Source organism: Onychostoma macrolepis, chromosome 06 (genome assembly GCF_012432095.1).
Source record: "Onychostoma macrolepis isolate SWU-2019 chromosome 06, ASM1243209v1, whole genome shotgun sequence".
Taxonomy (NCBI): domain Eukaryota; kingdom Metazoa; phylum Chordata; class Actinopteri; order Cypriniformes; family Cyprinidae; genus Onychostoma; species Onychostoma macrolepis.
The window spans coordinates 31649604-31667810 of NC_081160.1; the positions used below are offsets into that span (position 1 = coordinate 31649604).

The following is an 18207-nucleotide window of genomic DNA, read 5'->3' on the forward strand; positions in this document are numbered from 1 at the left end:
CAAAATTACAAAAACTTAAAATGAGCTTAGGTTGAAGTAATACAATTACTGAACCTGCCGTTAAGCTGAATAAAAATATATTACAAAAAAACAACAACCTGAAATTTAAAAAAAACGTAAACCAAAATGAAAATGAAAACTAACAACAACAAATATTATATTATATTATATTATATTATATTATATTATATTATATTATATTATATTATATTATATTATATTATATTATATTATATTACATTGCATTATATTATATTATATTACAGGTTTCGTGAAGCTCAAACTTGTAGCTATCAAACAGATGAATGATTTGCAAATAAACACAAAACTAGGATGTTGCAAAAGCCATGAAAGTCAGTAAATGACTTGCTTTTCTCCTCTAACACAGGTCCTGGAATCAAGATATTTTGGGAGTGAAATAAAGACAATGGCACTGTGTTACCCTGAAGGACTGCAATTATCCTTTGTTGCCATGGCATTGGTTAGACACAGGCATGGAAATTATGAGAACGGTAAAGGACACACGCCAGCCTGACACTCCTGCTGCGCCGCTCCTTTATTCTGTTCACATCGCAGGGAAATCTAAAATCGCCCCTTTTTTAAGAATGCAGGCAAAAGATAAGCTGAAACACCAGAACCTGTTGTGTATAACCTTTCCTCACGCTCTCTCTCTCTCTCTCTCTTCTGTACTGATGTCACACGAGCACGACTGGATGCAGCGAGTTTGACACGAAATGTGACAAGCCACTAAAAATCACTGTCAATCAAATGGCAGGAGACGACTGCAGACGTTACAGTAGCGATGAGCGAAAGATTTCATCAGCCACAATCTTACATCTACATTAAAGAGCCCATGAAATCACTATCAAAGCCTTGTGCTCTTCGTTCTGTGTCTGTCAGACGCACTACTGTAAAAGCTGACAAAATCAATGCAACTGTTGATAAGAGTCATTTCTTATCTCTGCACTAATCTACAATCATTTCTGCACAGAACTACCAGCTAAACAAAATGCTATCTGATAAGCATTACGTCATGTTCATTATTCTAAAATGTTGGTTAACATCATTATTTTATTTTTTTGAATATTTGAATTTGAAAAGCTATTTTTAGGATTTTATTTATTTATTTGTTTTGTTTTGTTTTTGTTTTTGTTCATTGTGACATTATTTTAATAGCAATTAAGCAAAGCAAAAATGCCATTTCCATTACTGTAATAATAATAATGATGATGATGATGATGATAATAATAATAATAATAATAACTACAAAATATACAATAAAGCCAACATATTTAATTCCCCAACATCATATTTTTAAACCATTAGGATTTAGTTTTTTTTTTTTTTCAATTGCAAAGAATTGAAAATAATACAAAATAATACTTCTCCCAAATTTACATTAATGTAAAAAACATTTTGACACAGAAAGTGTTTGGATTCTATAGAAAATAATGTCACACAATAATAATACTAATAACAATAATAATAATAATACAATCTTAATGGTTTAAAAAATACATTATTGGGGTGTGAAATATGACCTGGATACATATTCAGGCTCCAAACAGCACTATTCTCTCAAATTGTGCAAGCAATGGTTCTTACTTATTTAGACTACTGTCCAGTGGTATGGTCAAGTGCATCAAGTAAAGACTTAGAAAAATTACAGTTAGTCCAGAATAGAGCTGCACGACTAATTTTCAACTGTAATAGAAGGGTTAATATTATGAAAATGGCTACTGGTGAAGGATTGTTTCTCTGTTTTGTTTTATAAGAAACATTTCAGTATTGAGAGTTCCAAGTGTATTGTACTGTCAGCTTTTGTATAGTATAATTTTAACACCAGGCATTCATCAAAATGATATTTTCCTGTTTCAAAAACTAATGCAAAGCAATGGACTGTAAAGTATAGAGGCATGAAAATATGGAATGAATTGTCATCAGACATTACATGTTTTTTTAGTAAGTAAAATGAGGTTTGAAAAAATTGTTAAAGAAATATTTAAAGGTACAGTACTAAGTAAATTGTTGATTTTGATGTTATGAATGAATTTTGGGTTTGTATGTTTTATTGTATTGGTTTTTATTGTTATGGATTCATGTAATTTAGTTTTTTTACTTGTTGGACCCCAGGAAGAACAGCCACTACCATGATGGTGGCTAATGGGGATCCAAATAAACAAATAAATAAATAAATATTCTGAAACCTTTTGAACAATAAAATGTGCTGTTCCTGTAGTCAAACACCTAGGGAAAAAATCAAAACAAATCGTCCTTGTGGCGCCCTTGTGGGTTTGTGCAACAAACAGCCGCTCGTCTAGCTGTCTATGTCAGTTTCTTTCTGCTCTTTGTTGCTATCTGCATTTCTGTGGCTCTGCGCTGTGGAGATCTGCATTCCCAGCGAGGAAGCGCTAGCCATCGGTGATGTTTGTGTGCTGCTGAAGCTCCCTCTCTCTTCAGCACAGAAAGCTGCTGACCTGAGGTCAGATCCATTACAAGTACAGTCTGAATTTGTGTCGATTCAAAGCACTCCACCTGAAAGACGTCTGAAGGAAACATGGATTTCTTGGTAGATTATGGTCAGACATTGAGCGGGATGAACTCAGATCAGATCTTTTCAATATCTCAACCGTTTCTCCTAGAGAATAATGAGATCAAGTGGAAAATTTGGCTGAAATTTTTCTTCTGAGAAAAAGACCACAGTAATCTTATGTGTGTCTCGTCTTGCCAACAATGTCTCTGCGAGTCTCTTAAAGTCAGAGAACTTAATTTGATCACACATTTCCCATCAAATTCTACAGCAATCAGATGATATGAGCCGCTATACAGATACATTTTCTAGCTTTTTTTGCATTGTGACAATATTTTCATCACATTTAAGCAATGCAAAATGGCATTGTCATTACTGTATATAACAATAATAATAATACATTAAATAGTTTTTACACAATTATATATATTAGGCTTAAATAAAATATAAATATAGATATTATAATTATTTCTGAAGGATCATGTGACACTGGAGACGAGTAATGATGCTGAAAATTCAGCTTTACATCACAGGAATAAATTACATTTTAAAATACATTAATACAGAAAAAAGTTATTTCAAATTGTAATAATATTTCACATTTTTACTGCTGTTACTGTATTTTTGGTCAAATAAATGCAGCCTTGATGAGCATATGAGACAACTTTTTCCCCCCAAAAAAAAAGCCTTATGAAAGAGCAAGCTCTGATCAATCAAATCTTCCTCTGGTACAGCATTTCTTCCATATTCTGGTAGTAATTTCAGCGCGACGAGGCTGAAAAGCCTCTCATTTGAGAAAATTGCAGAAGCAAATGAGAACATCATCAAACAGTTTGTAGATTTGGAGAGCGTGAGATGAGAAGCTGTAGTTCAAACGCAAGCCACTAACACTGGATCTAATAAACTGATATTAATATCAAACTCCTCAACTAGCCTTTTATTTATACCGTGTCAAAGACTAAAAGCCCCGTCCAGGGATTAATGCTGTGTTTTTGGTAAATAAAGGAGGTCAGGAGCGAAACACGCAGCTCATCTGCTTCCAGCTCATTTAACTGTTCTCAGATCAGAAGTCCGGCAGCTAATGTGGCACAGGCAAAGCCATTTATCATCCGCTGCTCTCAGGTCTCGTGCCCGCCAGCCCCAAAAAAGAAATCATTAAAAGTTTAGTGCTAGTTCCCCGCGGGACGAACGCAGGCAACAAAAGCTGAGATATTCCCTGGAGACTCCATTGATGATGGTCCGTCTGAAGCGGCCAGACCCTGTTTACTTACACTCAACTAAAACTCATACCAGCTGGAGAAAAACAAAACATGCTTCATAATTATTTAAGGAAGGAAGGAAACTAAATATTTTTCAGAGTATTCAAAGCACACTCATTTATGAATAAAAATGTGTATGTTATACACTACCGTTCAAAAGTTTGGGGTCATTTAGTAAGGAAGGACGCATTAAAATGATCAAAAATGACAGTAAAAGTTTTCTATTTCAAATAAATGCTGTTCTTTTGAACTGTCGATTCTTCAGAGAATCCTGAAAAAAACATACCTTGATTTCCACAAAAATATGAAGCGGCACAACTGCTTTCATCCAGTGTTATTTCAGTATCATTAAGACATTATTATCCTTTTTTTTTGCGTGTGTGTATTTTCCTTTTTCATTTTAATTTCAGCTTTAGTAATTTTGTTGTGTATTTTTTGCAATTTTTCATTTAATTTTATTGTATTTTATGACTATATAGTTTTTTATTAATTTTTGTTTCAGTTTTAGTTACAATTTTAGTACAAGTAACATGAGAAATGTTGTTGAAGTTGACATAAAACATTATATTATATTATTCTATAATAACCCTGTTTTCAACATTGATGATAATCAACAACGTTTCTTGAGCAGCAAATCAGCATTTTAGAATGATTTCTGAAGGATCATGTGACACTGAAGATTGGAGTAATGATGCTGAAAATTCAGCTTTGATCACAGCAATCACTTACATTTTTACAGTTTTATCCACATAAAAAACAGTAATTTTAAATTACAATAATATTTCATAATATTAGTGCTTGTATTGTAACTACAAATATCATTCAATAGCAATTTCTCTAAATTGCTCACATGGTTTTTCGGGGCTTTTTGTGATAAACTCAGTACTAAGAGCTGGTGCACTTACAAACGAAAAAAAAAAAAAAAATGACTAAATTATAGTGCAGTCTGCAAAAAGCAAGAAAAAACCAGCAGTAAATTTCAGCTAGGAAGTCTCAAGTAAAAAAAAACAATAAAAAAAAACCTAAAACGTCAGCTCGAAATGTTGATTTGTACAGTTTCTGAACTAAGTGAGTGGAAAACCTTGTGCAAAACTGTTGTTTTGGGTGGAAATGCTGCAATAAAAATAAGTATCCAATTCATGACATGAATAAATATGATCTCTCAATAGGAAATGATAGGGAACTCATTTATACACTTACCGCTTTGTCGGTCAACAGTAAAGAATCGTTCTCCTTCCAGAACGCTGTAAACTATCCGAGCGCTGCTACCGTAGGTCGGATCATCAGCGTCCGAAGCCATAACCTTCATCACTGACGTACCTGCAGTCAAACACATCAATTACATCAGACCGAGCTTCACAATGACAGCATTTCATCAAGAAAAACAGCACTCTCATGGATCTCATTAGAATCAAGTTATAAGTGTTTCCACAGCATTTAGTTGTTTAGTAAATTTATTCAGTGCATTTCCTTCAGCCAATTGTGCGCGCCTCAACAGCCTCCTGGCTCCCAATACAAAGCACATATTTACATTTAGTCACACGTTTTAACTAAAGCAAAGCCCGCAGCCTATAAAGTTTAATGGGCCGTATTCCTGAGGGGGAAATGCAAGCTTCTCGCAAGAAAAGCCTGGAGAACGCAGACAGGAGAAGATAAGACACACAGAGTTTAAAGGAAGAGTTTTCACACTCATGTCGCTCCAAACCTGTACGACTTTCTCTCACAAAAGAAGAGTTTTGGAGGAATCTCTACAAAGCTCTTTTCTGTACAACAACAGCTCACTGTGACCACGTCTGTCAAGCTCCAGAAACGACAGAAAAGTAGCATGAAAGACTAAGAAAGAATAAGATAACTGTGTGTGAGGAACAGACTGTATTCTCTGAAAATCTGATGCAAATAATATGGAGTTTCAATCAATCAATTGATCTTGTTCAGAATGTTTCAGAATAGTGCTAACTGGGGAAGGAAGTATACAATATTATATATACATTTTTCTGATTTGCTGCTCAAGAAACATTTCTTCTTCTTCTTCTTCTTCTTATAAGTGTTGTAAACAGGGTTATTCTAGCTGAAACAGACTAAAACCATAAAAAACATTTTCCTTACTTAAAATAAAATAAAGCTTAAACTTATTTTACTTCTTATTTTCGTTTTATTTATTATAAAATAACTAAAATCGAAATTTAAAACAAACAAACAAACAAACAAATAAATAAATAAAATAATTAGGGTAGAGTGGGGGAAAACACCCCTACTGTTTTTCCCAAAATAACCGCAAGATAAAGTCAAGATTAATTTTTATTGTAACTATGGATTATGTTGACGAGAGTGATGTAGAAGTTTTCACCATGAAGCTTACACTGGTGATGCATCTGAGAGAAAACAGTTTTCACAGTAAATTATCTCATTTTCAGCAGTAAGAAAAAAATGAGTTTTACATTTACATTACATTTAGTCATTTAGCAGATGCTTTTATCCAAAGCAACTTACAAATGGACAATTTGGAGGACAATGGAAGCAATCCAAATCAGCAAAAGAGCCATGATATGCGAGTGCTATAACAAGCCTCAGTTAGCTTAACACAGTACACGTAGCAAGTTTTTTTTTTTTTATTATTAAATAATAAATAAAAAGAAAACAGATAGAATAGAAAAAGAATAGAGGAAAGCTAGTGTTAGGCCTTTTTTACTTTTGTTAATTGTATAATAAATAAAACGAAAACAAATAGAATACAAAAAGATTAGAAAAGCTAGTGTTAGTGTTTTTTTTTTAAAGAATAGAATTAGAATAGAGAGTGCTAGAGTTTGAGGGTCAAATAAAGATGGAAGAGGTGTGTTTTTAGTCGATTCTTGAAGATGGCTAAGGACTCAGCTGCTCGGATTGAGTTTGCCACGGGGCCCCGTCGAAGCACTAGTTGCACCGCCCAAAGGACGGCCCTGACTGGTAGCCAGTGACGTGCGTTCTTTTCGGCTCATTAAAAAATAATCTTGCTGCCGCATTCTGGTTTAATTGTAAAGGTTTGATAGAACTGGCTGGAAGACCTGCCAAGAGAGCATTGCAATAGTCCAGCCTGGACAGAACAAGAGCTTGAACAAGGAGTTGTGAAGCATGTTCCGAAAAAAAGGGCCTGATCTTCTTGATGTTGAATAAAGCAAATCTGCAGGACCGGACAGTTTTAGCAATGTGGTCTGAGAAAGTCAGCTGATCATCAATCATAACTCCAAGGTTTCTGGCTGTTTTTGAAGGAGTTATGGTTGATGTGCCTAACTGGAAGGTGAAATTGTGATGAAACGATGGGTTTGATGGAACCATAAGCAGTTCTGTCTTGGCAAGGTTGAGTTGAAGGTGATGGTCCTTTATCCAGCAAGAAATGGCTGTTTGACAAGCTGAGATGCGAGCAGCTATCGTCGGATCATCAGGATGGAATGAGAGGTAGAGTTGAGTGTCATCGGCATAGCAGTGATATGAAAAGCCATGTTTCTGAATGACGGAACTATGTAACAGCCCCTAGTGCTGATACTATGGATTTATTTAGGGTGCAATTCTACTACAGCCCTCTAGGGGCTCTAACCCGCTCCCCTCCTCCATATTAAGCCCAGGTGTAGTAGTAGAGAGAGAGGCATTGTTTGGTTAGGAGGAAGCATAGGCTTCTCATGCTACCTTCAATGTTTAGAGTCCCGATTGAGAAACGTTGGTGTTTTAAGCTCAATCAATGTAAGTGTTTATCTGTTTAGTTTATTCGTGTTATTTTGCTTTTGTTTGGTCATTTGGTCTTTCTCATTGATGAATGTGTTTGTTGGCATGCTGGCTCTCAGTTTGTGTTTGCGTTCTAGAGGGACTCTTTTGTATCGGTGGTTTTTCTTGCCACTGATGGCCGTGCTGTCTGAACCTGGGAGACATTCCTAGGATGGGATTCCTGCTGCTGTCGTGGTCAGTTTGGAGTTCCTCACTCGGGGACTAGGGTGGTTTTGGGAGTACATGGTGGAGATTGTTGGGTGGACCGAGGGATGCACATTGAACTTAGTCATCATCATCAGAATCATCATCATCATCTTCTTTGACATCATCAATATCTCATCTACCATGTCTTCAACGATAAGTACTACAGACATTCATTGACATTCATGTTCATCATTGGACAATGCTATAGGTTTATCTTCCATCCAGAGTTTCACTCCTGTTTGTATGCTTGCAAGCTCAAATACTTACATTTCACAAAGTTACTGAGACTGCTGATTTCCTTGTTGTTTTTGCTGTTATTGGTTTATGCCAACTTCTACCATACAATAATAATTTAAATGTTAAATCTCGTTCTGTGCGTTTATTTGGACATTGTGTCAACACAATATTCTTTATTTAAGGTACTTATATTAAGAAAGGTTGGTGGGCCCCTCTCTCAAAATATTTTGTAGCGGCTCTTCCTTTAAAATAGAAGGGGAGCAGTTACAACCTAGTGATGCCATGTAGGCAGAGAGGAGAAGTGGTCCAAGAACTGAGCCCTGAGGCACCCCAGTAGTTAGATGTTGTGACTTGGATTTTGCAACCAGTAGTTAGATGTTGTGACTAGTCAGTTAGCATCAGCTAACAAAATGTTTCAAATAGGCTATTATAATTTTGTAATTCATAATTATTGATTATATTCTTTTTAATTTTAAGCAAAAACTGTCTGTATTCTGATTTTGCTGTAAATGTTTAAAGCAAATTGCTTTGTCAGACTGGGGGGCATTTTGCCCCACCCATGGGGACGTTTTGCCCCATAGGTGGGGTAAAACGCCCCCTTGGTACAAATTAAAATTTTGTTAAAAATCTAATAACATTTTTTCATATTTTGTTTATAATTTATGTCATTGTAATTAAAATTATGATAACTTTTCTGAACACATTTAACCCACTCTCCCCTGTACACTTATAGAACACTTATAGAAATGTCAGAAACACAACAAAATTACTAAAGCTAAACTAAACTAAAACGTAAATTAAAATTGATATTAAAATGAAAATGGAAAATATAAAGATAAAAAGAAATATAAAATAACAACAACAAAAAAAAAATGCAACAACACAGACACAAACAGTTTTTTAATTTTTTTGTGGAAACCATGATACTATTTCCTCACGATTCTTCGAAATAACAGCATTTATTTGAAATAATGTATCTTTCGTAACATTATAAATGACTTTGACGTAGTCACCACTGATACTGTAAAGTGCTCTTAATTGTAATGCAGAAGCAAACTTTTTCTGTGAAGCTGCTTTGCAATGATGTGCATCGTTAAAAGCGCTATACAAATAAACGTGAACTGAATAAAAAAAAAAAAAGACTTTACTGTCACTTTTGATCAGTTTAATGCATCATTGCTAAACAAAAGCATTTAAGAGATGACTCTTCCTCGCTCGGTGACTGTATATATGTAGCGTAAAGCGGTGCTGAAGGACTCCAGAGCTTGTATTCGGCCGATCGCTCTCAGGTAATTGCTGACAGCTGGTGGTGTCCGCAAAAGGTCATCGTTGCAGTCTCTCACCGAGGCCTGTCACGATACTGTCCGGCCACATAATAGGCCTATGCTAATTAGGTTAATTAACGGGAAGTGTCAGAATCTTGTTTGTCTTCCGTCACGAACGCCGCCTCCCATGAGGGCTTACAGAAAAGGACAATGTTTTATCATTAAAGCGAAGCGCTTTCGCCGAAGCCAAACACCTGATCGCTATCTGTCTGATAGCTTTCTGCTTTCTCTAGCCTTTCATCCGTTCGGTGGCCTGAACAGAAGCAAACATCAAACACTCGGATAAAACTCGGAGGATATTCTGACACGTTTTGCCGTTTCAGTGTGTGGCCGCTCTTTCAAGTTGAGTTTTGTTTATAGCACTCTATTTTGCCTAATGGGGCTGCGGAGGCAAACTTACCGCCAGGAAGATTTGCTGGTATATTAAGGAAACAGACTCTGCGTATCGGCATTCAGTACAACAAATAACTGCCGACCATTTTCAGAAAAAAAATGCACAATCTTCAAAAGATCACGGATGCCTACTCTGCTCCAGGATAACTCTGAAAACCATCTGCATTGCATTAAAAACCTAACTATAAGATTGCATTTCTCTTGTTAACTGGGAGTGGAGATGCAGAAGTCATTTCCTTTCATGGGATTACTTACTTATCTTAATTTTCCACAGGTAATAATCAGCATGAAGCTGTCCGACGGCCCGCCCTGAGTCGAGTAATGCCACTGGTGAAAAACTATATAAATGCAAATGCTATTTTATTGTGTTTACACTCAAACAGGAAGAGGAAGCACATTAATGCACAGCCTCGGATTCACTAAGAGGTCATTAGATCCTGGTTTATGCATCCTGCGGCGGCTCCTGGGAATGCATAAAAAGAAAAACACACTCGAGGAGTTGGAGACATACACAATTAGACTTACATGAACTGCAAACTATTTATCAGATGAAGAAAAAATGCCTGTCAGGCTTGATGCATTAACAAGGTTGATAGCCTTTTATTTTATTTCATTAATTCATTTAATTTCATTTTAATAGAACTATTTCGGAATTTTGTTATTTTATTTATTTTTGCTAATTAAATGGATATTGCACTGAAGGTAAGCTACATTTAATAAAAAAAAAAAAAAAAAAAAAAATATATATATATATATATATATATATATATATATATATATATATGTGTGTATATGTATACAGGTGCTGGTCATATAATTAGAATATCATCAAAAGTTGATTTATTTCACTAATTCCATTCAAAAGTGAAACTTGTATATTATATTCATTAATTACACACAGACTGATATATTTCAAATGTTTATTTCTTTTAATTTTGATGATTAGAGCTTACAGCTCATGAAAGTCAAAAATCAGTATCTCAAAATATTAGAATATTACTTAAGACCAATACAAAGAAAGGATTTTTAGAAATCTTGGCCAACTGAAAAGTATGAAAATGAAAAGTATGAGCATGTACAGCACTCAATACTTAGTTGGGGCTCCTTTTGCCTGAATTACTGCAGCACTGCGGCGTGGCATGGAGTCGATCAGTCTGTGGCACTGCTCAGGTGTCATGAGAGCCCAGGTTGCTCTGATAGTGGCCTTCAGCTCTTCTGCATTGTTGGGTCTGGTGTCTCTCATCTTCCTCTTGACAATACCCCATAGATTCTCTATGGGGTTCAGGTCAGCGAGTTTGCTGGCCAATCAAGCACAGTAACACTATGGTCATTGAACCAGCTTTTGGTACCTTTGGCAGTGTGGGCAGGTGCCAAGTCCTGCTGGAAAATGAAAGCAGCATCTCCATAAAGATTGTCAACAGAAAGAAGCATGAAGTGCTCTAAAATTTCCTGGTAGATGGCTGCGTTGACTGTGGACTTCAGAAAACACAGTGGACCAACACCAGCAGATGACATGGCAGCCCAAATCATCACTGACTGTGGAAACTTCACACTGGACTTCAAGCAACATGGATTCTGTGCCTCTCCACTCTTCCTTCAGACTCTGGGACCTTGATTTTCAAATGAAATGTAAAATCTACTTTCATCTGAAAAGAGGACTTTGGACCACTGAGCAACAGTCCAGTTCTTTTTCTCCACAGCCCAGTTAAGATGCTTCTGACGTTGTCTCTGGTTCAGAAGTGGCTTGGTAGCCCTTTTCCTGAAGACGTCTGAGCGTGGTGACTCTTGATGCACTGACTCTAGCTTCAGTTCTCTCCTTGTGAAGCTCTCACCAAGTGTTTGAATTGGCTTTGCTTTATTCTCTGTATTCTCAAGCTTGCGGTCATCCCTGTTGCTTGTGCACCTTTTCCTACCCAAATTCTTCCTTCCAGTCAACTTTGCATTTAATATGCTTTGATACAGCACTCTGTAAACAGCCACACCTTTCAGTAATGACCTTCTGTGACTTACCCTCTTTGTGGAGGGTGTCAATGTTCGTCTTCTGGATCATTGCCAAGTCAGCAGTCTTCCCTATTATTGTGGTTTCAAAGAACAAGAGATACCCAGAATTTATACTGTAGGGATGGTTATTTATTCAAACTCAAATGTAAATATTCTAATAATTTGAGATACTGATTTTTGACTTTCATGAGCTGTAAGCTCTAATCATCAAAATTAAAAGAATGAATGTGTGTAATGAATGAATATAATATACAAGTTTCACTTTTTGAATGGAATTAGTGAAATAAATCAACTTTTTGATGATATTCTAATTATATGACCAGCACCTGTATATGTTGAAAGTTAGTCAACTAAATTTGTTTATTTAAATGTAGCTACAATAAATTGATTGCAACCATTTACCTTTAAAAAAAAAAAATGTAGTAAGTTCAATAAATCATTTTGAAGTTTGTTTTGAAGTGTTTAACTCATTTTCAAAGATCTAAGTATAACTTAAAGTCTAAGTCAGTAAAATACGTAAAATTTGGTGTAAGACTTACTTTGAAACAATATTCGCTCAGAAATTGCCAGTAAATAATCACAAACTGCAAATAACACATTGAAGTAGAAACTCTTGTAAAACATAATCCAGTTATCTTTGTTGTATCTATTATTTTTATAGTGACATTTAAAAACTGATTTAATAATGTTTAGAATTTTATAATAATGGTAAAAGACTGTAAAAAATGCTTTGGTTTAAAAAAACAAAACTCTGGTTAAAGGCAAGTTCTCTTCTCTTTAACAGTGAAATGCTGTTAAATGTGCAGACTTTGAAAGTAAAAACGAACAGCTATCTTAACCACGGCAAAAAACATAAACTGATATTCCCACAATTTCCCCGCATGTCGTTCTGACAACTGACAGTATTTTGCTTAAACAATTGATCTTGATGTTTAACACTATTTAAAGGTTACAATATAATGCAACACCTGAAATATAATGCTATTTGAATTTTTTTTTTTTTTTACATTCTAAGAACGTTTTCTCTCAACCTCATAGGAATGTTCATTAAGTGCAACTAAAATGAAAATAACATCATGAATGTTGTTCAATGTTATGAGAATAAAGTTACTGAGAACATTCCATAAAACATTCCTTTAAGAACGCTTTACTGTAACATTCATATCACTTTTAAAAAATGTTAATGAAGTTCTGAGAACATTCCCTGTTAAGTTTTGTACCAAAGTACATGCATACGATTCACATTAAAGTCGAGCACTACCATCTGATGCCATGCTACTGCACTGTTTTGTAAGGGTGTCCAGCTTCATTTCCTAAACATAAAAGGGTTACGGGTGAGATAAGGAAAGCCTGTGGTCTGGAGTGTAATAGTAGTGTGTTTGAGCTCTCTGTGTATTCTGGCAAGTGCAAATATTGCTCCAGAAGTAGATGGAAGAGAAAAAAAAGTGCATGTTTGCAGGCCTTGATCCAGCTCTTCACAGTTATAACCCGTATCTGGCACGCACACACACACACACACACACACACACACAGCCTATATACCTTCAGCATCCTACAAGAGTGGGCTGGGAATTCAATATGTGCAATCTTTATTTATTATTTATTTTGGTTTATTTATTTATTTTTTACTGTTCTTCTAAAATAGCCTAACAAATGTGTGAGAGAAAAAAGTTAAAATACACTGATATAGCAACAGGTTGTGCTTTATCAGTCACACACACACACACACACACATATATATTAGGAAACAGTTGTACTTAATATAATTTATTTTATTTTAGTAATATTTTATTCAGCAAGAATGTTACATTGATTAAAGAGTGATAGTAAATATTTAAATTCCATAAACAAACACTTATTTTTAATTGTAATAATAGTTCACATTATTACTGTTTTTACTGTATTAAATAAATGCAGCACTGATGAACATAAGATATAAGCAACGTATGCATATATATATATATACACACACACACACACACACACACACACACACACACACACACACACACAATTGTTATCAATCAATATTTGAGTTATTTTCTTCTAGATAGAAATGAGATCAAATAGACAAAAAAACAGAAGCCTCCTTTTTAGCATTTCTTTATGAAAACGGCTACATCTATATCTGATATAGCTGCATTCATAAAGAAATGCTATTAAGTTTTATTAATAATTAATATTGAAACAATTACCTGTGATATGCCTGGTCTAAAATAAAATCTTTATCATATGATAAACTGTAACAGTTACACAGTCATGAATATTTACAGCTCTTAACAGCAAAGATGTCGTTAATTTCCAAGTAAAAAAAAAAAAGAAATATGAAACATTAAATATGAGTAAAAGGGTTCTGAGAAATCTCTGGGTCTTAATTTGCCTCAACAATCAGTAATAATGTTTTGCATAATGCAAAAAATGGTCTTAAAAACAAGCCTCATTTGCTTCATGACATTATTTTCATGACAATTAAGCACATTAATCACCCAATTGTCAGTGGCAGATTTAATTAGCATGCAGGTTTTAATTAAAAACAAAAACATGTTTTCGGACAGGATGTTTTTGTGACTGTATTTCAATAATCCACGCAATGCGGTTGTTCTATGCGAAGCGCTGAGCTGAAATATGACCTAGCGTGATTCACTGCAGAGTTTCTATAGGAAGGAAAGCGCAGCCCTAGGAAGTAATCACACGTACAGCATCAGAGTTCAGCAGACGTGGCCCTTCTTCACCCGCAGCATCCCGACCTCTTGCTAATATTTGCAGAGCCACAGGGTGGTGGATGTGGATTAAACAGGGCTTGTGTAGGGCATGCCGGGCCGGTTTGTTTTCCTCTGCTAGCATCTCCACACACGAGTCTAGATTGGCACGATCATCAAATATAGATCAAACAATAAGCTGATGTGGAAGCTCTCCATACCATACCCACTGGAGACGCTCTGGTCCAGAGACTTATATCGGGGTTGGCGTGTGATTAACCCGCTAGGTGATCTTTGATCGGATGTCATCTGTTTGAAAATCTACAACCCAGAAGGTTTGAGATGAGGAGCTGTTCATTGAAGAGCCGAAGGAAGCTGTTTAGAAGCAGGAAAAGCCAACTGCACTGTAAATAGCCGATGAAAACTGCATACGCTAAGATATAAGAGGACATGAAGCTCTAAAGCAAAATTAATATGAATGTGCCCGACCTTATGGAAGACTGCATTTTTAGAGCCACTGCCTCCTTTCTGTGAGAAATCATTAGTAAGGATGAATGGATTTGATGGATTAGTTAGTTTGTGTCTCACTAAAACATTTCATCTGGTTCGATAATCAATGAAATCAGTATAACAATATAAAATCTTCATTAATAACATGAAAATCGGCTTGATCTAACTTCAACCCTTTACTGAGCAGCGACTATCCTCAGCTATATTACTAAAGTCAAAATTAGTAAAGTTGAAGCTTGACTGAAGAGTTTTTTCATAGAAATTCAGCATTAAATTACACCACAGGCATATTCATAAAAGCTCAAGAGTTCATAAGGCGCTGTGTAACAGGAATGACCCACTTAATGGTGTCTACAAAGTGTGTTTGACGCTGGCAGCCGAGGCACTGGAGCAGATGGTCAGGAGAGGTGAGCTCTTGCAGGACCACAGACTGACAGCTCTTTAAGAGCCACCGTCGTAAAGGAGATTTGTGCCCGCCGCTCGCTTTCTCCTCTATTTAACCCCGTCAGAGTCGCTCGCACCGAACGCCCAGAATCACTCTGCATTATCAATCGTTTAGTGCTCCCATAAAAGCCGAAGTGTTTTCACATGAAAAGTTATTCCTCTCACCATCTCAACACTTGATTCACTTTTCATTCGCCCACTTAAAAATAAAGAACACGCGCTTAGATATGAGCAAAGACTGAAGAAAAAAAAAAAAAGAGCTGGGTAATGTTGTGTCGTAAAAGTCAATGGGCCGCTGCCGGGATCTTCAAGGAAGTCCCATAAGGATTTACATGGGATATTTTTCATCCACTTTGACAAAGACATACTCAAACAGTCCCCTATCCAGGATGCTTTATTGGGCAACTATGTCTCACAAGCATCACTATTGCGATTGTGCACTGAAATTAGGAACTGAAAGATACTTTTGAACACCCTAACAACCACATAGCAACAGTGTTAAAGCCTTAGCAACTGCATAACAATGCCCTTACAACCACCCACAACACCTTAGCAGCGTGATGGTGAGTTTTTTTTTAGGTTGCAGTATATTATTATTATTATTTATTTATTTTTTTCAAAGTTAAAATTGCAAGTAAATATTATTTCAGTATCTCGGTTTCACAATTTCATGCAATTATATTTTTTGTCAGTGTATACTGTAAATGAACCAGGTGAGATTTCTGTAATATATATATTTATATAAATTTATATATCGCTTGTTCCACAGCTGGTAGTGTTTTAATCATGGTCATATTTTTTAACTACATAAATGTTATTATTTTCACACTAACCAGATTTACACTGGTTATAAGCAATTTGAATTCATTTGAAAACATTACTACTGTTTAATAAATAATAAAATAAATAAAATAAAAAAGTGATGAAAATAGTTGATAATAAACTATTCTATAATTTGAGTGATTTAAAATAATGATATAAATCAAATAATATAAAAAATAATGTCAAAGTTCTAAAAAGTTAATAATACACTATATGCCATAATTGTTTGAGTGCTAAAATCTTAACTGTTTCTTACCTGTATGATTGACAAATATGCTTCAACTGCATAATGATATATGCAATTATAACATTCTGTACTATTTTGTCTTAACATATGTACAAATATGGTTTAAATTATTTATTTACGGTCATAAAACTATAAAAGTGAGTGCAAGACAACTTTTTAAATGAAAGTACTAGAGATTAAAAAATAGATACAAAGATACTAAGTGTAAAAGAATTAACGATGTAAATTAACTAATGTTAACAAATAACACTTTATTGTAAAGTGTTACTGAATTAATTGATGGGATTAAAAACATGTTCAAGGTATTGGCCCCTGGACATTCTGCTAAATATTCTGTTAATGAATGAATGACAGAATTTTAATGTCGGGGTGAATTATTCCTTTAAGCAGACATCAAAAGCCAGCAGACTGCAGATGGATCGAGGCGCTGCTGCTGCAGCTGCAGCAAATCTCAAAATCTAAGCACAGAGGAGGATTAGATATTAATCCCATTTTATTCAATTTAACACAGAGTAAAAGCAGAATCATTTTCATTTTGAATATTTAAAGGCAATCTGTTTAAAATAGACCAGAACGCCCCATTTCTCCTCTCCTCCCTTCTCAGAATGTGACCATTTGAATAAAGCGCTCGCAGCGATGAAATACCTCATATCTGGCATATCTTCTTCTGATGTCCTTCCTTACACAGTCTCTGGTACTTTATTAAAAAGTTGTACCTTGCAGTGAGTGTCCACGTTTACATTCATGTTCTCCATAGGGATTTAAAAAAGAAGTTTAGAACACTAAATAATTCTAAACCTCAAACTGAACCAAAAACTATTGTGCAATATAAACCTGCTGATCCACCTTCATAATGCATTTTTATGATACCTCAATGTCATTTTATGAATTTAGATGTACTTTATTAAAAAGTTGTGCACTGAGAGTCCATGTTTTCTCCATTTAAAACCAAAAAAAAAGAAAGAAAGAAAACATCACTAAAGAGTTTTAAACCTTGAACCAAACCGAACCAGCTCAGACATAAACAATACAGACTTTGATTTGAACCAAATTCAGAAAAAAGTTCACAAAACTGTGACGTAAAATAAATCACATAAAAAATGCTGTAAATTAAACCTATTGACTTGAACTATTCACTTCATAATTCATTTTAGAACACCCTGATGTACATTAAGATATATTTCATTTAAAAAAAATAAATAAATTGTGCATTGAGTGTCCACGTTTAGCAGCCTTGGTTTCAAAAATAATTTTTCCATTATTTTTTTTCCACAGGAAATAAAAATAAAATAAATAAAGGGTTTTAAACCTTAATCTAAACCAAACTAGCTCAGAGATGGACAACACCAATACAGGCTTTGATTTGAACTAAAATAAAATATCTAAAACCTAAAATTGGTACAAAATTGTGACACTAATTTGTTAAGGCAACAAATTTAACTAAAATTTGTTAAAACAACTGTTTCATCAACTATTCCTTTCATGATTTCAAAATTATATAATCAAATCAAAAACTAAGTAATTTTTCCATTCTTCCAAAAAAAAAAAAAAAAAAAGAATGAACCAAACCAGTTCAGAGATGGACCGTAACAATACAGACTTTTATTTCAACCAAGTTAATCTGAAATTTAAATGTGAAACAAAAATGTGACTTTCATTTGTTTAGCCTACAAATTAAACACATTTTAAACTGAATTTAACTAAAATTATGTAATCAAATAAAAAAACTAAAAATTTCTCCATTCATTTTCTCCATAGGAATTTCAAAAAAACAAATCACTAACGAGTTTTTAACCTT

The 18207-nt window shown here is 34.8% G+C and overlaps 1 protein-coding gene across 3 annotated transcripts in view; it reads right to left on the reverse strand.

The window, feature by feature from the left end:
* The window catches only part of LOC131542803 (cadherin-22-like), a 220011-nt gene that overhangs the window by 74630 nt on the left and 127174 nt on the right, over positions 1-18207 (reverse strand). For all 3 annotated transcript variants that reach the window (XM_058779807.1, XM_058779808.1, XM_058779809.1), the window contains exon 4: positions 4990-5109. In XM_058779807.1, the coding sequence (XP_058635790.1) occupies positions 4990-5109 (120 nt within the window). The remainder of the gene's footprint in view (positions 1-4989; positions 5110-18207) is intronic.